At 43.8% G+C, this 23679-nt stretch overlaps 1 protein-coding gene across 1 annotated transcript; it reads right to left on the reverse strand.

Annotated features, from left to right (window-relative positions):
• Positions 1-3971: 3971 nt before the first annotated feature.
• Positions 3972-23625, reverse strand: rasgrp4 (RAS guanyl releasing protein 4; the record flags this gene model as incomplete). Its single annotated transcript, XM_083886664.1, has 17 exons — positions 23565-23625; positions 15993-16165; positions 14311-14438; positions 14076-14116; positions 13826-13957; positions 12192-12333; positions 11917-12090; positions 11715-11831; positions 9160-9435; positions 8982-9062; positions 8702-8806; positions 8460-8569; positions 8180-8330; positions 8026-8059; positions 6496-6627; positions 5637-5824; positions 3972-4082 (listed from the first exon to the last, which is right to left on the reverse strand). The coding sequence occupies exons 1-17, from the start codon at positions 23579-23581 to the stop codon at positions 3972-3974; spliced, it is 2112 nt and encodes a 703-aa protein (XP_083742790.1). The 5' UTR covers positions 23582-23625.
• Positions 23626-23679: the final 54 nt, after the last annotated feature.

The raw sequence follows: 23679 nt of genomic DNA on the forward strand, positions 1-23679 counted from the left end.
AAACAGTCTTATCAGGACAGGAAATGGACCACGAGGCTTCACAGACCAACGAGAGGAGAACGTGAACACAGTCCTCCGTTAAAATGATGATAGTTTTCCTGGAAATTGGATAAAAGTGCCAAAGTTGAAGGTCCAGTAACGGTGTTTAAAGTTGTGATTATTGCTGCGTTCCAGAGAACCATCCAAACCAGTTGGACGTGGGACTCATACGACCTCCAACGAGACTAAGTGCACTGACTGGAATGCCTGTCGAAGTGGGACCTCCTACTTGGGAAGTCGGGGCTGATCGACCTACCCGGACTTCACCAAAAATGATGTCGGAGATTAATGGCGGCGCCCATGGAGTCACAGGAATAATGGATAAACTTTACTTTTCTGCGTGTAGAGTTGTTTTAGACACAGCAATTTTATCACAACTTGTTTTTCATGTTATGGTGTGAAATTATGTCGTTGTTATCCGTCAGCATGAAGATATGTAGGACTACGGTAAAAGATATGTAGGGCTACGGTAAAAGTACACTCATGACGTTACATGTATGGCTTTTACATAAACGGCTCGCTGGTTTATGTGAGTAGACTGAATTGCTGACAACAGTCAAAATGCCTCTTCAAACATAAATCTAAAGCGCCCGCGATCGTCCATGTTTTCTAACATTCGACTTCAATTGCTGGAACGCTTTGAAGTAGGAGTTAGTACAATCCAGGTAGGATAAGTCCCACATCCCGTTTGGATGGGCTCTGGAGCGCAGCACTAGTCACTAATATGTGGACAAAAGTACTGGGACCACAGTGTGATCGATCACTGACAGGTGAAGTCAATGATGACACTGACGATCTGCTCATCATGGCACCTGTAGATGTTTCAGAAGCTCCTTTCAAAGCTCCCATGTGTGTATGCACCATCACCTCGTTTACGAAGCCCTAAAGTTTGGAAACAAACAGTTCAGCCGCTGCTGAGAACGCTGGGTTTTATCGTATTCTCGGGCTCTGGAATGGCGACGTAAAGATCCCGTCTCCAGAACAGCAGATCGTCCTGGTCGCAGAAGAAGAAGAAGAACGTCCGTTGTGGAGGTGTTTCACGAGCGACAGTGTCTTCTTACTCCGGGTCAAAGTCATAAAAAAAGGGACTGCGGCGGGGACCAAGTCGTGACCAAGCCATTTTTAAACACTGTTCAAACAAGGTTTTGTTAATGAGTAGCAGTGCATCCACCGTTCCAGAAGGGGGAGCCGTCATTGGACAACTCTATGGGAGCTTTAAGGATTTGAGCGAGTTTGACGTGGGGTCAGAGCAACTCCAAAAACTGCCGTTTATCAAAAGCGGTGCTGGGAATAAACCGCGATGGACCGAGCGAAGGCTGGTCCCGTGTGGTCCGATCCAACCGACGAGCTACGTCGCGTCTCAATTTGTACCGTATGATCCTTCGTAGCCGTAGACCAGTCCGGTTGCCCGTTGTACTGACTCCTATCAGTAGATGATTCAGAACGCCTTCTTTTCTGAACCCTAACCCTGGAGAAGGCAGACTGGGTGGAGGCAGTGTGATGCTTTGGGTTCTGTTCTGCTGGGAAACCTTGGGTTCTGCTTTCACAGGAACCACCTTCCCTGGCAGTGTTGCAGACCTTGTACATGGAAGCGGTATTCCCTGACGACCGAGGCCTCTTTCAGCAAGATAATGCACCGTGGCACAAAGCAAAAAATGGTTTGAGGAGCACGACGACGAGGAGTTTGAGGCGTTGACTTTGGCCTCCAAATTCCCCACATCTCAATCCAATCGAGCATCTGTGGACGTGGAGGTCTGACCTCGCAGGATCTGGATACCAGCGCACACCTTCAAGGCTCGAGTGGAGTGGACGCTTCCACAGGTCAGTGCTGTTTGCAAGTTCAATTTCGCAAATGTCATGCCTGATCGATGTACAGTATGTATTTGATGTATACAAGTACATGTAAAATACTTCAGTATGTGCTGCCATAACAGCTTCCACTCTTCTTGGAAGACCAGATTTTGAAGTGTTTCATGGGGATCTTTACGAGGGGGTCGGTCAAGTTCTTCCGCACCAAAACTCGTCAAACCGCTTTCTTTATAGTCCTTGCTTCGTTCGCGTTGGAATAGAAACTGATTGCCACAAAGTCGTTAGCGTAGCATTGTCCAAAATGGAGACGAGGGACCGACGAGTCCAAAGTCCGACTGAAACACCTGAATTCAGCAGGTGCGGTCAAACGCTTTTGTCCGTATTTGTCCCCGTTTGTCGTGGCACAAATTGATAGATGAAGATAGAGATAAAGGTGTAAATTCAGCTGATTGTATTGAATTCTTGTTCATGTTCATATCAGGAAATCCCTCCGGAGCTTTTCCACGATACAGTTCCAGCACGACTTGGCTCGGATGGCGCGGCCGACGCGGTTCGGTGTGGTTTGAAACTGCTGTTTGATTCGCGACACTCACAAAAACGAGTGACTTGTAAAACGGTTGTTTTCGGTTAATGTTCCGAAATCCCTGCAGAATACAGAATGCTAACGCTAACGCTAGGGATAAATCCGCGCTTCCAGAACTTTCGGAATATAGAGCTGTCCCCAACTGAACTGTTAGACTCATTAATTCATGAAGAAGATTTGTTCACAGAATCGTTAGGTTGTGATGTGGAAACACGCCATAACTCTAATAGCTAATGCTACAGCGCTAGTGCCTCTGAGACATGCTACAAGACAAGGCGAATTGCTACAATTTGCTAGCTTGAGCTTGTTTTTGTGATTATATCTGGCTCCCAGTGGCATTTTAATGCGGTTTTAACGACGGCAGTGACGGCTAGTTTTTCTGCAGTTGTTGTGAGTAAGAGTGAGATCAACTCTCTGTCGATCGCTCTCTTGCTAGCCTGATGGAAAAAAAAACGATGGAAACATAAGCCATAAGTGAACCAGATTCCACCGGTTTCCTTTGCTAAATGGTGAAGATTAACGCATGTGTTCAGGGTTTTTAAAGATCCCATTTTATACCCTATTAGTCCGAGTTAAACTAGCTCCCTGGTGCTAACAGCAGTTAGCATTTGGAAAAATTGATCATTTGCAGGCTCTAGCATCATATATCACATGTATCCACTGGACAGATAAATCCTCTGAGGCTGAGAAGTTTGTGTAGAACTCTGTGCTGCACTGTGGAGACAAGAATAGAACTTTTCAAGGACTTTGCGGACTTCGGGATTCCGTTGCCCTCGCCAGCACTTGTTTTACGGACATAGCGGCGCCCCGCGAGACAACAATTCCAGGAATTTAGCGCATTGTGGCGTCGCAAAGAAGTCAACATTGCATTTTAAGTTGATTTTGCATAATATGGGACCTTCAAGTCTTTTTCACTGATCTACAGTTCAGGTCATTAAAGGTACAAAATAAATACCAGGTATCATGCGAGTGGAGAAGCCGTGCCGTAACTGTGTCGTGGAAAAGCCGTTTGAGTTTTAATGCTGACGTCTACATCGCCGTTTCCAGCAAACTTGTACGGATGAGACAAAACAACGAGATCTATGATTTACCTTTTAAAGGCTGCAGAGAAAACAGTATCATTATCGTCCAGTGTGAAGCCAAACGTTTAGAATCGTCGTCGTGTTCAGTAGCTGCCAAAGTCAAAAGAACCTGTTTTGGGAGGGGTTTAGTGTTAATCCCCGACCCTGTATGTGTCATGAGGACATGAGGACATGAGATCCGTGTCTGGACGTCGTCTTATATGAAATGAATGGATTTGAGGTTGTGTTGAATCTTAGCACCAGAGAACAAACGAGCAAAGTGAGTGAGATGTTCATAAATTACAGAGACGACGGGCGTTCGGAGACCGGAAAACAACAAAAGAAGTTGAAACAGGAAGTCGTCCGTTGTTATGAATCACTGGATCAGTTCAGCACCAGTGGTGTCACAGACGGCGTTTTTCTTCTTCTTCTTCTTCTTCTTATTGTCTGTGTTTTAAACGTCGGGGGGGGGAAAACGCTCAGTCTGGTTCTCGGCTCTTGTCTTCGTGGAGATGCAGCTCCTCCATCTGCTCCTGCAGCAGCGACACGGGCATGGAGCAGCCGCGGCTCCTCTGTGGCAGAGTGTTCACCTGGAAAACACCAAAAAGACTCATTTAAAGCCAGCGATTCCCCTAAAGACTGCTGCTGGTGTACGGGGGATTTAACTCACTAATTATGCATTAATGCATTATGTAATAAATCTAAAGCAACTGCACTGCAGTCAGTAGAGTCTCAGCTCCCGAGCAACCACGGGTTGCCAGTTACGTCAGAAAACGAAACCTAAAAGCCCTCGGTGTTTTGAATTTGAATGTAGTAACCGTTTTTGGCCACATTCTTACATATGGCGCCTTTAAATCACGACTTATAAAACACATAAGATTCGAGTCAATGATTCCAATAATATACATTGTTGTTTTCATTTTAAATGACGTGCCTTTGTTTTATTCCTTATTTTGTTTATCGAAATCCATCGCACGCATTTTACAGCAAATTGAAAACTTTAAAACTAAAGTGATATATTTATATTTATATTTAATGACCTTTCATGTACCGCCACAGTCCACTAGGGGGCCACTTCCACTAAGTTAAGGTTTATGTGTACAGTATATGTGTTTAAATAGTAATAATTATATATAATATGAATTAACCAAACATCTTTTTGTTCACTCCGACTTTCATGTCTTTAGATTAGATTTTTTTTTATGTTTTTATACTGCATACCACCTGAGAGAAAATATATATATATATATATATATATATATATATATATGAATGTATGTGTGTGTGTGTATATATATATATGTATGTATGTATATATATATATACGTATATATGTATGTGTGTGTTTATATATATTTATATGTATATATGTGTGTGTGTATATATATATGTATATCTGTATATATATATGTTTATATGTATATGTATGTATATATGTGTGTATATATATATACACATACATATGTGTGTGTATATATATATAAGTACATGTACATATATGTATGTGTGTATATATGTGAATATGTATGTATACATATATGTGAAAATATATATAAGTATGTATGTATGTATACATATATATGTATATATATATGTGTGTGTATATATATACACACATATATATATATATATATATGTATATATATGTAAACCAGGCCTTAGGTTTTACAGCTCTGACGCCACATTGTGCACAGATCTGCTCTCCTAACGATTTCTATTGTGATTTGTGTCACCATAGTTTTCCATATAAATGTTTGGGAAACAGATTCAAAGCCACTTTTGTTTACTTTAAAGCTGCAGTGCATAACTTAACATAAACATAAACAAACAAATGTCCCCGCGACTCTCTCAACATTGTAATGTTTGGATCTCGTGTCACTGCTCGTGACTTTCCCGCATTGTTCGCCGTGAAGTGATTTTGTTTCGTGTCAAAACAGACGCTGGTTTGCAGGCGACGACAGCAGACAGAGTCAGAGTTTGACTAAAAAACGCTCTACTTTCTCGTAACTGCAGCTGTATACACACAAACGCTCCCTTCAGAGCTGATTGTTTTGCTTGACAGATGAACTTTCCCTGGTGCGAGATCCTTACACGTAGCTTTTGCAAACGATTCAAAGAGAATAAAAGCGCAGACAAAACCTCACCTTTCTGTCTGAGCACGCGTTAGCCAGAGCGCTGTGGTTGTTTCCCCTCGTGTCCTTTTTCCGCGGCGTCCACGTCCCCGGGTCCGTCTGAGTGGATCGGTCCGACAGCGTCGAGTCAACGGCGTTGTTTCTCCTGATGTGATCCGTGTCGTGACTTTGGGGGAAAAAAAACGTCTCGTCCTCTGAACCTGACGGAGAACGCTGGACGTTAGGGTCTGTTTCTGTGTGTGTGTGTGTGTGTGTGTGTTCTTGTACTTGCGGCATACTGAGGACCAGTGAGGGTTTTTAACCAAACAAAGTGAGGTCATTTTTACAGAGTGAGGACATTTTGGCTGGTCCTCACTTTGTTTTCATTGAAATCACTTCCTTAGGTTGCTTTAACATGCTATACTCAATTTGTTCCAAAAAAAAATCTAATTTTGAACGACACAGTATAGTATGACGTTTTTGTCAAATTTTTCGGACCAAAAATTTTGGGTCAAAGATTTTTTCAAATTTTGCACGAGATTGTATAGTATGACAGTTTTGTCAAATTTTGGACCAAAATATTTTGGTCAAATTTTTTTCCAATTTTAGACGACATAGTATAATATGACGGTTTTGTCGAATTTTGGACCAAAAATTAAAAAAAAAAAAATCAAAAAAGTTTTCCAGTCCTTTTTGCTCTGGGGCTCCACCTGCAGACAGTTTATGGTACTGCACCCGGTAGTTCTTTATAGATGTCATTCATGAAGTAGATATTTGTAATTGTGTTGATTTACAAAGTGGAAAATGCTGGTTCTCACTTTGTCAGCACTTTTACCCGGTCCTCAGTATGCAGCAAGTACAAGAGTGCGTGTGTGATGGAGGAAGGACTCACTCCAGCTGTTGACCTTGGTTCTGGGGTCGGGGGCCGGCGTGCACGGGCAGGACCCGGTGGTGTTTCTGTGTTTCTTTAAGCACTCCATCCCCACCAGGTCTCTGCAGTGTCTGTGACAGTTGATGCCACAGTCTGAGGAACACACACACAAGGACAGGAAGTGGAATTTTAAACGTTTAGCGATAGCTTTACACGACAACGATCGGAACACAAACGAACGAAAAAGTATAGTCGTTGCGTTCCCACATTTTTATTTCGCGTTTAGACTTCGCCGTCTTCGGGTGGAAATGTGCACGCACGCGGTGACGCTAAAGTGTGTGAAATTTGATGTAGTGTGCATGCCGGGTGGCTAGGTGGCAGTGCAACGACACCAGGAGCTTCTACTTCTCTCTAGTAGCGCGAAGTAGCAGCTTAAGGCGACTTGAACGTCCGACTGATGGATTATAATCCCACATGTTTGTTGTTGTTTGACTGTAACTGCACGCGGATCTGACGTCAACGCGCGCGAAAGGATAGCCAGCGTTAGCAGCTCAGAGAAACACTTTAGCGTTTTCAACCATTTAGACGGGAACGTGACGGTGGAGCGTTTTTAAAATTTCCACTCTGGAGGGTGGCTTCACTTTTATTTGCGTCACCGTCTAAACGAAAGACACATCTGATCAAATATTTTGTCGGTTTCACCCGGGAGCGTTGTCGTGCAAAGCTAGCCTAAGGCTACGTTTACACTAGAACAGGTAATTTTTTTTTAAAAACGGAGACTTTCCCCTGCGTTTGATGTGTGCACAAAGTTATTTTGGAAAAAACGGAGGGAGGAAAATATCCGTTTATAAAACTATCCAGCGAGTGTAAACGTAGCCTAAGCCTTTTAATGACCAGATTGCAGTTCTACAGTTTAGCGTTAAGTAATATAAGCGTTGATATAATGTCATTTAAGCGTTAATATAATAACGCATTACAATTTACTGGGTAATTACCCAGTATTTTGGCCATTGTTCTTACCTTCTAATTACAGGTTAATACCAAGTAACACATTTCTGTTACCATACATTTACTGGGTAAATAGCTAGTAATTGGGGGCTGTAGCTACCTGCTTATTACCAGCTTATAACCCAATAATACACTAAAATTCACCATATAGAAACCAGGTAAACACCCAGTATTTTTGTTTACACTTATTGGTCTGTATCCAGTAAGTAGTCAGTGTCAGGGGTGCAGCTTGTGAACAGTCAAGGCAGCAGGCAACTGCTTGGGGCCCCCGAGCCGATAGGGGGCCCCCGACACTCGGAGCCTGAGGGCTGTATTTTATTGTTCTTTACATTTATATTTTCACATACTTTTTAATGACAATGTTTTTCCGTGTTATTTCATTCGTTTCGGAAAAAAAAAATCATACATTTTTCGTAGGTGTCAGATTATTTATGGTTGGAAGGAAGGGCCCCCTGGGAATTTTTGCTTTGGGCCCCTACAGACTCTAGAACCGCCTCTGGTCAGTGTGGTGTCAGTTTAAATTGATTTGAATCCTGGTCTCACCTTTGCAGTGGTAGCCCTGCTTGACTCCCCACAGCTACAAGAGAAAAGACACAATAAAGTTAAAAAAAATTAGCCCGAGCGGGAAAAAGAAAAAACGTGACTTCATAAACCGTTAAATAAAAAACAAAAAACAAACAAAAAAAGGGTTACTGACGAATCCGCCGCACGTGTCGCAGGACGTCGGCCGCTTGTACGTGGTTTCGTGGAAGTTGTGCGCGTCTTTGAAGTTGTAGCCCAGCTTGGCGCACACGGACATTCCCCTCATGAAGTACGAGGTGATTTCTTCACGACTGATCTGTCCCTCCCTGAGCAGAAAACGTTCCACAGAGTGAGTTGAGGTTTTGTGTGAAACCGCTCGACAGCTGGCGGTGGAGGGGGGGGGGGGGGGAGGAGGAGGAGGAGCAGGCGTCGGCCGCTCGCTGCAGCTTCCTCACCTGTCAGTTTCGTGGGTGCAGAAGGAGAAGGGGAAGTTGGCTGTTATTTTCTCAAAGTCGTCCAGCGCGATGTAGCCGTCCTGGTTCTGGTCGTAGTTCTTCATGATGGACTGCGGGGGGCGACAGAGCAGTCACATGTTTTTTCGTTTCTGAGGCTTTTTTAAGTTCTGCTTCAGCCCCACGAGGAAGTGAAAGACGGGCGTTTTTTGTTTTTTTTGTCGAAGAAGAAGCCACATACTCACATCCACCATCTGCTTGACGTGTTTGGAGATGGTGTCGGGGTCGAGCCTGGGCGTGACCCCTGACCCCCACTCTGCCACCACCGGCGGTTTATCCGGAGCTACAGGCTGAGGATGAAGAAGAGCACGCCCACCACATGACACGCTTCTTTTTTAACGCTTACAGCACTTTGATGTGGCTCACTTTGATGTGCGAGCACTGTTGTTTTGGACATGAGTGAAAAGGTTAACACAAGTGCACGACGCATCGATGGCGTGAGACGGAGCGTCTGCACATACTGACCTGGATCTTCGGGTTCTTGGGTTCCTTGGTGTACGAGAGTTCATATATCTCGTCCTCGGTGTAGTACAGATCTAGAGAGAGCTGGGGCATTAAAAAGGGACGTCGTTTAAAGATGTTTCCCTTTTTTTAATCAGAGTTTCATCAGAGTTTCATTTCCGCGCGCACGCGCGTCTCTCACCGTGAGCAGATGCAGCAGGTCTTTGTTGGCCTCGAAGGGCGGCGCGCAGCCGTGGACGGCCAGCAGGTCGTTGATGTTGCTGTACAAGTGCTGCAGCTTGCTCAGGTTGATCTTGTCCTCGTCGACGTAGTCCGGCAGGGCCTCGTTCAGCGAGATCAGGTCCTTCAGGTGGACGCCCAGGATGGGCACCTTGAAGCCGCTGCACTCGCCGTAGACGCGCCGGTAGTTGCTGTAGTTGCTGCGCGAGGAGAGCAGCTCCGTCATCTCGCTCAGGGCCTGACGGAGGCAAAAGAAAGAGAGATCAGGGGAATGAACGATGATGAATGTGTTTGTCATGTGTTAAAACCTGGTTTTTAGAAATATGAGCTAAGATATTATCATTTGGAGGTCTGTAAACAAGTCATGGACCTCCACTGGTCTCATCTGATGTCCACAGATTTAAGGCCAAACAGAAGATAAACCACATAACCCAAAAAGGACCTTCCTCAATCTGTTGCCACACATTTGGAAGCATAGCATTGTCCAAAATGTCCTGGTCTGCTAAAGCGTTAAGATTGTCCTTCATTGGAGATAAAGAGGCCTAGAGCTGAAGAACCTTGATACCCAACAGCTGTGTCCTCAAGGCCCTGACTGGACATTTGGACATCATCACCCCAAACTCTCTCCATCCTCTGGTGATGGCCTGGTTGAGATGCCAGCGTGACAGAACCTTTGCAGGGTAACAGGAAGTGACAGCTGTTGGGTATCAGGGTTCTTCAATCCTGGCGCTGAGGACCCACTGCCCTGCATGTTTTAGACGTTTCCTTGCTCCAACACACCTGATCCAAATGATCAGCCTTCTGCAGAGCTTGTTGATGAGCTGAACATTTGAATCAGGTGTGTTGGAGCAAGGAATCGGTGCCTACTATTCTCTGCCCGGGGCCCTTGATCGAGCATTTGTGTTTTTTCTCGTCGTGTTTGCGTGGTGTGTTATAGCACGTCGTGTTGTGTGAAGGTGTAAAAACCTGTGGCTGTGAACGCATCATTTAAAAAACATCCTTACATTTATGGCTCACGTATTCAAAATTGTCAGGTTTAAATCGGGCTCAGGCTCGTAATTACAGTTAAAGGTGAAGTAAGTAGTTTATAGTGACATCTAGAGGAGAGGCTGAAAACTGCTCCTCTGCTCACCCCCTCCCTTCCCTGAGCGCTACGGTATCCTCAGCAGGTCAAATGTCGTCCTCGTCGTCTTTCTCCGTGTCAGCGGATGAGGTTCTTGTATTTATTCAGATGTATTAGTGTGTCTTTTGTGTATCGTATTAGCACTGGTCTTAGACATTTTTTTTCATACTGTGTTAGCGTTCTAATGGCTAATAGCGAGCTAGCGAGCTAGGTGCATGTTCACACAAACTGTCACCGCAATAACTGGTAATGATAGTTATTTCACATAGCCGTTTCGAGATGGGGTTAGCAACGCATTTACATCTGCAGAGCCAAGATACGTCCGCTGCCGCTGAGGGCGAACAGACAACGAGGGGGAGAGGACGAGGACGAGGGACAGCTCTTCGTGGCCGCGGTAGAGCTGTTAACTTCAGACTTCCTGTTCCGTCAGTGGAGGCGGGACTTCCGCTACGAGTAAAACGACGCTTGATTTGTTCTCTCGGGTTTGTCTATACAGGCTTCGGTAGAAACATGGCGTCAACAGCGGCCCCTGACCACATTATTTTACAAAACTTTTTGAAACACTACGAAAATGAAACAAAAACTATTATACAGCGACTAGACCAGGGGTCTGCAACCTTTAGGATGAAAAGAGCCATTTTTGTCGTCTCTCCAACCAAAAATTCATTTGGAGCCGCAAAAAAACCCACAAGATGAAGATAATAACACATATAAAGGATTTTATACAGACAAACTATATACAATAGTAATAGTCTCTTTCATGACATTTAAGAACTACAACATGTTCAGTTTATATCCAACCTTTATAACCCGTAGACCTGGTTCTTCCATTGTTTCATTGTTTGAGGCAAATTAAAGAAATTAAAAGGAACCCACTTTGAAATAAATGAAGCAAATATTTGGATTGTATGTTGTTCGTGCTCAAGAAAAACGGTATGTGGATCCAAAGATGGACAGGACACATCCAAACATGTACTGAATATTGCATTTTACGTCGACATTGGATGTTGCACAAGATATTAAAACACTTTTATTCGTCGCCTGGATCTCTAAAGCTACAAGGAGCCACTGCAGAGTGGCTGAAGAGCCACATGTGGCTCTAGAGCCGCAGGTTGCAGACCCCTGGACTAGACAATGCAGGAGCACATAATATGTATACAAAGGTGGATTTTGGGTCATATAAACCCATAAATACTACACAGTGTCCCTTTAATGCTTGATTTTTTTGGACCCGATCTAAGCTCTAGTGCCTACTACTGGCTGTGGCCCTCCTGTACGTGGATACTTTGTGTTGGTATCAGTCATCCACTGCTTTAAGGACCTTATCCCGGAAGTGTTGGTACATGTGTTGTAAAGCCTTGTTAGATTGTGCTTGTGTGTGACGTTGTAAATACCTTAGTGATGTCAGGAGGCAGCAGGTTAGAGGTGTCTTTGAGGCGGGAGATGGAGCTGTGACAGAGGCCTCCGGTCACTGCCATGAGAGTGTTAAAGTTCTGCAGAGCCCGGAGTTTCTACAGGAGGAAACAACACAGTGATATAAGCGATTCAAACACACATCCATGTTTGGATGTTTTGAGATCCCCTCGGTCGGCTCACCTGAGCCACGTGGCTGAACTTGGTGAAGACCTGCGCTCGCTGCTGGGCCGTGTGTCTGCTGAGGATCATCAGCTGCACCCACTGCGACACTCCGTTACACATCATGACCGAGCGCTCCAGAGCCGGGTTGTCCCTCACCGAGCCGCGCACCACGTAGCTGCGGTAGTCCAAGAACTGGCCGGTCGGGGGGGAAAAAAGGCACGGAAAAATGTTTTTTGACTCGAGGTGAACGAGGAGAACGAGGACAACCTGCCGGACGTGTTCCCTGGACTTACCGAAACGTTGCAGAAGTTCTTGAACTCCAGGTAGCTGAGGTGCTCGGCCATTTCGTCGGGCTCCATGTGGTCAAAGATCAGAGACACTTTCCTCTTCTTCACAGAGGGTGAAGGCGCCTGAGATACGTTCAGATGAGGACTTCTAGAAAAACACAGGAGCGACAACAGATGTGTTTGAAAAAGGCAGCAAACAGCGACGCAAGGAAACACGTACTTTAGCCCCTTAAAAAAGGCATATATACATATTTTCTTCTATATTTTGAGCTCTTTTTAAAAAATTTGCCTTCAGTGTACGGACTCTTACGTATGTCAACCTTATCTTAAGATATCTAACAGCTGCAAACTGATGTTTTTGTACGCTGCTCACTCTTCCTGCACCTAGGTCCATAGACTTGGACACTGGAGCTGCTGCTCTCCTGCTGCCTCACTTGTTAAAGCTCCCATAGAGTGGTCCTGTCGCACATATATGTGAGTTATGGAGGTCTACTTACATACATTCACTTGTTTTTATGGTCAAAAACCTCCTAGTTGCTGCAAACGAGCCGATCAAAATCTCTCCTCACTGAAGCTCTCTTCAGTCGCGCTGTTTCAGACAGAACTGTGTTGTGATTGGCCAACGAACGAGAGCTTTCCCAACTGTCTTGTGATTGGCCAGGTACCTGGAAGTGCAGCTCCCCCTTCTGGAACGGTGGATGCACTGCTACTCATTATCAAAACATTGTATTAAAAGGCGCCGTATGTAAGAATGTGGCCAAAAACGGTTACTACATTCAAATTCAAAACACCGAGGTCTGTTCGGTTTCGTTTTCTGACGTAACTGGCAACCCGTGGTTTGCTCGGCAGCTGAGACTCTACTGACTGCAATGACTGGTAGACGGCGGTAGGTGGCGCCACATGACGCCAAAACGTGATTTCAAAACATAAACATGATTTGCAGTCTGCAAAAATATTTTTTTTAATGCAAATAATTTGTCTGTACTGTTGTTGTTGGTGAGTTCAGTTTGTTATATGAACATTATTCCTGAGTCTCTGTGACATATTAGGAGGATTTAATGGCCAGTTGATTTAGATTTATTACATAATGCACCTTTAACCATGTTTAAAAACAGCTTCTTCATGACTCCCCGCCGCAGTCCCTTTTACGACTTTTGACCCGGAGTCAGACAGAAGACACTGTCGCTCGTGAAACACCACCACAACTGACTTTTTTCTTCTTCTTCTGCGGTTCAATGTACGCAACCGGATGTGCCCGGACTAGTGCCCGGAGCAGGAGGATCTGCTGTTCAGAAGTCGGGATCCTTACGTCACGATTCCATGCTTTTTCAGACCGAGAATACGATAAAACCCAGCGTTCTCAGCAGTGGCTGAACTTTTTGTTTCCAAACTTCAGGGCTTCGTAAACGAGGTAATGGCACAGATACACACAATAACAACAAAACATCGTTAATCGGAACTTCCTTTCTATGGGAGCTTTAAGTTTGCGTCGCTCAGATTTGAAGTGGATCAACAACTCGACGTTCACAAACTGAACCGTCGCGTTCAAAGTTGCATACAAAAGGCCACAAATACGACCTTCTGGAGTAAAATCCGCCCTCCTGTTGACGTCCGGTGAATGAAATAGTAAAATGTCTCACAGGCAGGAGGTGTCGATGAGCTGCGAGTGCGTCTCCTGTCCGTCCGACCTCACCAGCGCCCACAGGTCCCCCATGGTCTGCTCCAGCAGTGGGTCAGCCTCAAACACCGCGGGGAACTGGCCGATCCACTGCCTTTCCCACCAAGCAGGACAGAGTCTATGTTTACTACTCACAAATAGAGCAGGATAACCAGTTCTGTCACACACACACACACACACACACACACACACACACACACTCATGTTCTTACCTGACGAGGTGGCAGATCTGCGTCCTCCTCAGCGATCTCTTCTCCAGCGGAGAGTCTTTATAGGTGATGGAGTCAAGGATGTGAACGGAGCGCTGCATGCAGGGATACACTGTACACTTCAAATCTGACAAAACAAAGCAAGGACTTGTTTCCTGATCTGATTAATGACGGGAACATGTGACACGGGGGGGGGGGGGGGGCAAACGGCGCCCTGTGGTTGGCTGAAGTAGAGCACAGCGCTTCTGTGAGGAGGATATAGGGCGAGGAGTTTCTGGGCGAAGGTTTGCGACGGCACGACCCAACTGTGCATCATGAGCGTCATGTGGACCAGCTGAGAGCCTCTGGAGAGCTTCCCCTCTGAATCTGTGAGGGAAACACAAGCAGCAGCAGCAAAGAAATCAACAACAACAACAACAACAACAAACAGCTCACTCTAAGTGGGTCTAGATTTCGGTTTCAGTCATAATCTGGAGAATGTTTGGACTTTTTCTATATATATATATATAAAAAACATAACGTCATTGTCTTCTCCAGGGATGTTTTCTGCGATAGTTGAGTCAGCGCTAACAGTGATGTACGATCCCCCAGTTCGGTGTCGGGGGCCTGGGAACCATGGACTGAAAACATCCAATACAGGTAAAACGATTTTTATTAACTGACCAAAAGGCTGACTGGATCAAACCAAACAGGTTAACCTGTCTTAGATTGTGTCACTTCAACGCCAAAGTCGTGAAATAATAACACAACTGAATTTGACCGAATGAGGCAGCCGTGCTGCGTCAGCATCTCCTGTGTGTTGTGCGTCTGTAAAACCTTTATTTTCCCAGAGAGTAAGAGCAACAAAAACTTCAACCTACGACTTTAAATTTGCTGGTAAAAGAGGACAAAAAGCTCTTACTCTCAGTCTGTGTCCAACTGCTTTGATGAAACAGAATTTATACTAGCGTTCAAAAGTTTGGAGTCACTTAGAAATGTCCTTATTTTTGAAGGAAAAACACCTCTCTTTTTTTCAATGAACATTTTGAGAAAGAACTTAAAATTTTTAGAGAAAAAAAAAAAATTTGAGTGAAAAATTGTTTTTTTTGAGAATTGTATTTGATTGAGGAAAAAATAAATTAATTTTGAGGAAAAATAAATTAATTTTGAGGAAAAATAAATTAATTTTGAGGAAAAAAAATTGAATTTTGAGAAAAAATTGAATTTTGAGAAAAAAAACAATTTTGAGAAATATTTGAGGAAAAACAAATTTTGAGAAAAAAATTTGAAAAAAATAAATACATTTTTAAAAAATAAAAATGTGAAAATTTTATTTAATTTTGAGGGGAAAAAATGTAAAAAAAAGCATTTTGAGAAAAATTTGAGAAAAAAATTTGAGAAAAAAATCAATAAATTTTGAGAGGTGAGCCCAGACTTTTGAACGGTAGTGTATATTTACAAAATATGCTGTTTTTATTCTTATTTTTTTTTACCATACCTACCAAATAATCTCATTTTATGGTTCTTAATGCCTGGCACAACCTGGCATCTTGCCATCCAGATAGTTCTGGTCCACTTTTTTTACTTTTGTGTGACTCCGCTCATTGAGAAAAAGGATTCCTCTGTAATCTGGAGCGACTCAGCAGGCGTCTTTAAAAACCCGGCTAAATGACGACACTCTCTCTCTCTGTGTGGAGCGGAGTGGAGCGGAGAGTGTAACAGTGCATGGGAATGGCTGGTCGGCCTCTGCGGCTCTGACGGAACAAAGCTCGATTGTATAAGAGCAGCTTTTGTTTACCTCCGTCTCTCCCACTCTGTATTAGCCCCTCACTCTGCCCTCGTCCCTCATTTATATAACCCTGGTGGTGATAAAGAGTGAAGACACATGACAAACTTTGGGAACACACACACACAGACACACACAGACACACACACACTGACCAAAGCAGTTCAAGCAGCGCTGTATGAGCTCATCCAAGCTGGCAGCGCTGGAGCTGGGGGTTGAGCTGGGGCTGTGCAGGGCCCGGCTGATGTCCTGAGGACTGGGACATGTGTTCCTCCTCCGCTGGACCAGTTTCCTGCTCTTCAGCACACCGCGGCTCTCACTGGGCTTCCTGAGAAACACACAGAGACAAAGAGACAGAGAGAGACTATGAGAGAGCATGAGCATGAGCATGAGCATGAGCGGAGATTCAGTGAGACGTGCACAGTGTGATAAGGTGAGTTCAGGTCAGCTTCTGTGGAAATGCAGCTCCTGCACATCTGATAAGCAGAGTGAAGCATCGGAGCAGACGACAACAACGTACACACACAGATTTCACTTGTGGTGTAATTTGCTTAATGCTGAGTAAATGAAATCAGGTGATATTAAGGTTTTAATACATCCAATCCAATCAAATCCAACTTTATTTATAAAGCACTTCAAAAACAACAGCAGCTGAAACAAAGTGCTGTAAAGACATTTATCAGGGATAAACAAATAAAACATATAAAAACGTGTGACCCTAATAGCCCTCAGAACAAACAATAAAACCATAAGAAATACTGTGGGAAATACAAAAACAACACAAATAAACAGTTCATATAATAAAAATATAAAAAAAGATTTAAAAAACGTCTCATACTGGGTCGAAAGCTAAAGAGTTAAAATGGGTTTTAAGAGGTGTTCTAAAAGTGGACAGTGAGGGGGCGTGTCTAACACAAACTGGGCGTGTCTAATACCAACGGGGCGTGTCTAAATATGAGTGGGCGTGTCTAACATGCTGTGGAATATTGTTCCATGGGATTTGGTGCAGAAGAACATGTTAAAATGTCATATCAACAGAGATTTTAATGAGGTGAGCCTTTTGTTAAGTGGTAACAATCACTTTTTCCTTGTGTTTTCACTGACGGCACTGCTGGTTCTCAGGGCGTGGAGGCCAGCAGGGGGCGCACACAGCGTAGTTAGCTCAGGAGGCAGCAGAAAATCAACAACTCCTGTGTGCTGTGATGTACAATCGATGATTTTCTCTATGTTTATGCCAGCCGTGTTTTCACTGAAGGCACTGCTGGAGGCCAGCAGGGGAGCGCAGAGCGTAGTTAGCTTAGGAGCATAGTTAGCTTAGGAGCATAGTTAGCTTAGGAGGCAGTGGAGAATCAACAAATCCTGTGTGTTGTGATGTACAATCGATGATTTTCTCTATGTTTATGCCAGCCATGTTTTCACTGATGGCACTGCTAGAAGCTAGCAGGGGGCGCACAGAGCGTAGTTAGCTTAGGAGCATAGTTATCTCAGGAGTATAGTAAGCTTAGGAGGCAGTGGAGAATCAACAACTCCTGTGTGCTGTGTACAATCGATAAATTTCTCTATGTTTATGCCAGCCATGTTTTCACTGACGGCACTGCTGGAGGCTAGCAGGGGCACACAGTGCGTAGTTAGCTTAGGAGCATAGTTAGCTTAGGAGGCAGTGGAGAATCAACAACTCCTGTGTGCTGTGATGTAAAATCTATGATTTTCTCTATGTTTATGCCAGCCGTGTTTTCACTGACAGCACTGCTGAAGGCCAGCAGGGGGCACACAGTGCGTAGTTAGCTTAGGAGCATAGTTAGCTTAGGAGGCAGTGGAGAATCAACAACTACTGTGTGCTGTGATGTAAAATCGTTGATTTTCTCTATGTTTATGACAGCCATGCTTTCACTGACGGCACTGCTGGAGGCCAGCAGGGGGCGCACAGAGCGTCGTTAGCTTAGGCCGCGTATGAGTCAGTCTACTTTCAGCCTGAACTATCACGCAAACCAAAGAGCGCTGAGACACAGTCTGTACGTCAGGCTGAAAAAGTACAACGTTACGTCACATTCTCGTGTCAATAGTGCGAAACGCCCAAGAGTCGTTTCTTCACCGACTTTTCATCAGCTTCAAACCACACGTCTGTCCACACCTAGAGCCAACGTGAGTTAAAACTAACGCCTGCAAACAGCAGGTGAGTCAATTTCTAAAGGCTTTCCAAAGAAGATGCCTTTGCTTCATGGTGTGATTAACGCTTCCTCTTCAGATCAGAGCCTCTCTGTGTTTAGCAACGTCTGACGCGATTTCACAATAAGTCTCCAGTAACCGACTCAAATCTGCTCTTTACTTAGATCCAGATTCTTCCTGTCAGATTGATGTTTTATTAACAAATGGCTCCTGGTCAGTGTGCAAAACGTGATATGGAGATTATGAGATAAAAATTGGAAATTATAAGATAAAAAGTGGATATTCTGAGATAAAAAATTGGAAATTATGAGATAAAAAATTGAAATTATGAGATTAAAAGTGGAAATTATGAGATAAAAAGTGGAAATTATGAGATAAATAGTGGACATTATGAGATTAAAAAGTGGATATTATGCGATAGAGAGTGGATATTATGAGATAAAAATGGATATTATGAGATAAAAAGTGGAAATTATGAGATAAAAGTGGATATTATGAGATAAAAAGTGGAAATTATGAGATAAAAAGTGGATATTATGAGATAAAAAGTGGAAATTATGAGATAAAAATGGAAATTATGAGATAAAAAAGTGGAAATTATGAGATAAAAAGTGGAAATTATGAGAAAAAAAGTGAAATTATGAGATAATAAGAACAGAAACTAATCCCACAAACTGTGGCGTTATGTATCTGTGTTTCTGTTTTGGCTCAGACAGAGGTGGGATTATCCAAAACTGACAGCTGTGACATTTTTTATTTTTTGATTGAATAATTCAGATTTTTTTGTCCACGTGAACATGTTGAGACGTGTGTGTGTGTGTAACGCGCTGAAACGTGTGTTGTGATTACATTATTACCAGGAAACACTGTGAGTTCAGAGAACTGGCGACAAGTTCCCTGAATGACCAGACTTACATCCCCTTCTCTTAACCTCTGTTTGTTTGAGCCGCTCGTTTTCATAGCACACACACGCACGCACACACACGCGCACGCACACACGCACACACACGCACACACAAAAAAATAGGCGCTCATATGTGCTGCTCCATGTGTCACACACTGCCCATCACCACTGCATGGATTCAAACACCCTGATGGAGAGAGTGTGTGTGTGTGTGTGTGTGTGTGTGTGTGTGAGAGTGTGTGAGTGTGTGTGTGTGTCTTTCTTCGCCTCATTACAACAGCTGCTGACCGATAAAATAATAAGACGCCTCGATTCACTTCACAACTTCACCACTTAATAACTTCACCACTTCATCACTTCACCCCTTCATAACTTCACCACTTCATAACTTCATCACTTCATAACTTCACCACTTCATAACTTCATAACTTCACCACTTCATCACTTCATAACTTCACAACTTCACCACTTCATCACTTCACCACTTCATAACTTCATAACTTCATAACTTCACCACTTCATAACTTCATAACTTGACAAAAGAAGGACATTCTGACTTGTTATTGCTGGTTGTTCTCATCTCTGTGCCCTTTAACATCATCGTCATCTCTGACTCATATGAGCAGACGAGAGCGTTACTACAGAACACAAGTGCTGACGGGGAAATGTTATTCATGTCATGACGTCTGTCGGGGAATTTCCCCCCAGAGTGCTGAGCGTGTAACGGCAGGCAGCAGCAGCAGCTTCAGCTTCAGCAGCAGCAGCTTCAGCTTCAGCAGCAGCAGCTTCAGCTTCAGCTTCAGTAGCAGCAGCAGCTTCAGCAGCTTCAGCTTCAGCAGCAGCAGCAGCTTCAGCTTCAGCTTCAGTAGCAGCAGCAGCAGCTTCAGCAGCTTCAGCTTCAGCAGCAGCAGCAGCTTCAGCTTCAGCTTCAGTAGCAGCAGCAGCAGCTTCAGCAGCAGCAGCTTCAGCAGCAGCAGCAGCTTCAGCAGCAGCAGCTGACAGCTCTCAGTGATCACTGACCTCTTTATCAGAGATGATCTAGAATGCAAATCTAAGCAAATTAAATCTTCTCCCTGTATTTGCATCCACAAGAGTCAGATCACTCTTGGAGTTTGCAAATAAATACATTTTATTTAGAGTTTCTGAGCGTGAACAGCGTGACATGAATGTCAGTAAGTCTTTAATCCCAGTGGACGTCGGTTTTTAAACGTGTTTGTTTACAGGGACACAAAGACGTCAGCTGGTAAAACCAAGACGCACCATTTACCATTATTTATTTCTCCTGCTGTCGTATTATGTCTTCACCTGTCTTCTCCTCACTGGTCCTCACCTGTCCTAACCTGTCTTCTCCTCACCTGTCCTAACCTGTCCTCTCCTGTCCTCACCAGTCCTCACCTGTCCTCACCTGTCCTCACCTGTCCTCACCTGTCTTCTCCTCACCTGTCCTCTCCTCACCTGTCCTCTCCTGTCCTCACCAGTCCTCACCTGTCCTCACCTGTCTTCACCTGTCCTCACCTGTCCTCACCTGTCCTCACCTGTCTTCACCTGTCCTCTCCTCACCTGTCCTCTCCTGTCCTCACCTGTCTTCACCTGTCCTCACCTGTCCTCTCCTGTCTTCACCTGTCCTCTCCTCACCTGTCCTCTCCTGTCTTCACCTGTCCTCACCTCACCAGTCCTCTCCTGTCTTCACCTGTCCTCACCTCACCAGTCCTCTCCTGTCCTCACCTGTCCTCTCCTGTCTTCTCCTGTCCTCTCTGTTGTCTGTTTCACTGTCTTCAGCATAACTCAAGCGTCTAATGACTGATGATGACCTGGACGACACAGACATGTTCTAATCTCTGAATGCCAACGTTTTCCAATCTCGGAATGTGAACAATTTCTAATCTCAGAATATGAACATTTTCTAATTTCGGAATGTGAACCTTATCTAATCTCAGAATATGATAATTTTCTAATCTCTGAATGCCAACGTTTTACAATCTCGGAATGTGAACATTTTCTAATCTCAGAGTATGATAATTTTCTAATCTTGGCATGAAGAAATTTTCTAATCTCAGAATGTGAACATTTTCTAATCTCGGAATGTGAACATTTTCTAATCCCTGAATGTGAACATTTTCTAATCTCTGAATGCCAACATTTTCTAATCCTTGAATGTGAACATTTTCTAATCCCTGAATGTGAACATTTTCTAATCCCTGAATGCCAATGTTTTCTCTGGTTCAGCGTCTTCAGCCTAACTCAAACACGTCCACTCGCCTACACCTAAAGATGACCAGGATGACACAGATTAAAAAAAGCCTAAATAATCTCCTTAATGAATGAACTTGAGTGTCTGTCCATCATGTGAATGACTGAACTCTAAAGATGAACCCTCGCTCCTCCTTCTCCCTCCTGACTCCTGACATCGTTGCTCTATTCAAGCCTTTCAGGAAACAGCCTCACCATTTTTCCCCTTCAGTAAAAACCTCTCTCACTCCTCTTCCCATCCGTGTCAGGACTCTTGGCCACAGATCCAGTCCAACCCCCCCTCCTCCTCCTCCTCCTCCTCCCTTTACATCTCTGGCGCTCACACTGGCAGTGGGGGGGGGGGGGTCATATGCAAATTCCTGTCTTTTTTTCCCCTTAATTGATTAATTGGAGCAAAGGCCCTTTGAAGGCCTTGTTTGTGAGCTGCTCTTTTTCTCCGCTCTCACAATCATTCATGTTCCCTCAGCAGTGAGAGGATGATGCATGTGATCGAGAGACTAATATTAATCATTAGGATCAACATAGATTGACTGTCAGGGGTCGGACAATAATATATATAATATATCCATCAAGCAATATAGTGTCATGAGATATGATTCTTGATATCCAGCTGCCAAATTTAGATATTTTATTAAAACTATCTGCTAATTGAACATGTTCAATCTCTGAATGTGAACATTTTCTAATCCCTGAATGTGAACATTTTCTAACCTCTGAACGTGAACATTTTCTAATCTCTTTATGTGAATATTTTCTAATCTCTGAATGTGAAAATTTTCTAATTTTGGTATGTGAACATTTTCCAATCCCTGAATGTGAACATTTTCTAATCCCTGAATGTGAACATTTTCTAATCTCAGAATGTGAAAATTTTCTAATTTCAGAATGTGAACATTTTCTAATCTCAGAATGTGAACATTTTCTAATCCCTGACTGAAAATTTTCTAATTTCAGAATGTGAACATTTTCTAATCTCAGAATGTGAACATTTTCTAATCCCTGAATGTGAAAATTTTCTAATCTCTGATTGTGAAAACTTTCTAATCCCTGAATGTGAACATTATCAAATCTCTGATTGTGAACATTTTCTAATCCCTGAATGTGAACATTTTCTAATCCCAGAATGTGAACATTTTCTAATCTCTGAACGTGAACATTTTCTAATCCCAGAATGTGAACATTTTCTAATCTCAGAATGTGAACATTTTCTAATCCCTGAATGTGAACATTTTCTAATCTCAGAATGTGAACATTTTCTAATCCCTGAATGTGAACATTTTCTAAACCCTGAACGTGAACATTTTGTAATCTCTAAATGTGAAAAATGTTCTAATCTCGGAACGTGAAAACTTTCTAATCCCTGAATGTGAACATTTTGTAATCTCGGAATGTGAACATTTTCCAATATCTGAATCTAATCTAACCACACACACACACACACACACACACACACACACACACACACACACACACACACACACACACACACACAGACACACACAGCTATCACATTAGCACCCATTCATTTGGACAGAACCTTAACCACAGAAGGTTCATGTCTAATCCTAACCTTAACCGCACCACACAATTCACTCCGGTTCTGCCTCATTAGGACCAGGTTCTGGTCTCTATGAGGGCTACTGGTCCTGACGAGGTCAGTGTTTACGACACAGACACAGTTCACGCGTAATAATAATAATAATAATAATTGAACGCGCTGTAACCGCTCACACCGTAAATACAGGTGACGACCGTCCGTCACACGTCTGATCTGACGGCCCGTAACATTTCACCCACTCTCTCTCTCTTTATACCCAGAAATCTGATAAGAGTTGTGGTCACAACTACAGCAGCGGCGATGAAAAAAACACACACACACACACAAAAACACAACACAACAGAATTCCTCAGCGGCGTTGAGGAATGTGAGAATGAGGACACTGAGTCTCTGAGACGCAGTTCCACGGAAAAGGTGAACGCGAGTTCTGCAGAAACGCTCGGGTTCTTGGCGCGTGTGTGAAGTGCACACAGAGAATCTGAGGAAGGTGATAATGTGAGTGTGTGTGTGTGTGTGTGTGTGTGTGTGCAGTGTTTCTCTTTGACACAGAGCTCCACTGTCTGTGTCAAGATTCAAGTAAATGCCACTCACACACACATGAGATGAAAATTGCCCCACTTTCTGATCAACTTGACAGGAGCCTTTGCAGAAACCACAGTTCGTTCAGTGAGTGAACCTCAGTGTTCACACGCTCACTGCTGCTGCTGCTGCTGCTGCTGCTGCAAACCAAACACTTGCTGCTGACACATACTGAGACAACACACACACACACGCACACACACACACACACACACACACACAGACACACACTTAAGGCGTTTAACCTTGGTTTCTTTTTTGACATGTTACCTCTTTGCCTTGTTCATTGCAGCGCTCCTCTCCACGGCACCACTCCACCTCCACTGGCGATCCGCTCGGGCATCTGAGCGCGTCCCCCCCCCCCCCCTCACAGTTCCATGGTTGA

Source organism: Microchirus variegatus (assembly GCF_963457635.1).
Source record: "Microchirus variegatus genome assembly, chromosome: 3".
Classification (NCBI taxonomy): domain Eukaryota; kingdom Metazoa; phylum Chordata; class Actinopteri; order Pleuronectiformes; family Soleidae; genus Microchirus; species Microchirus variegatus.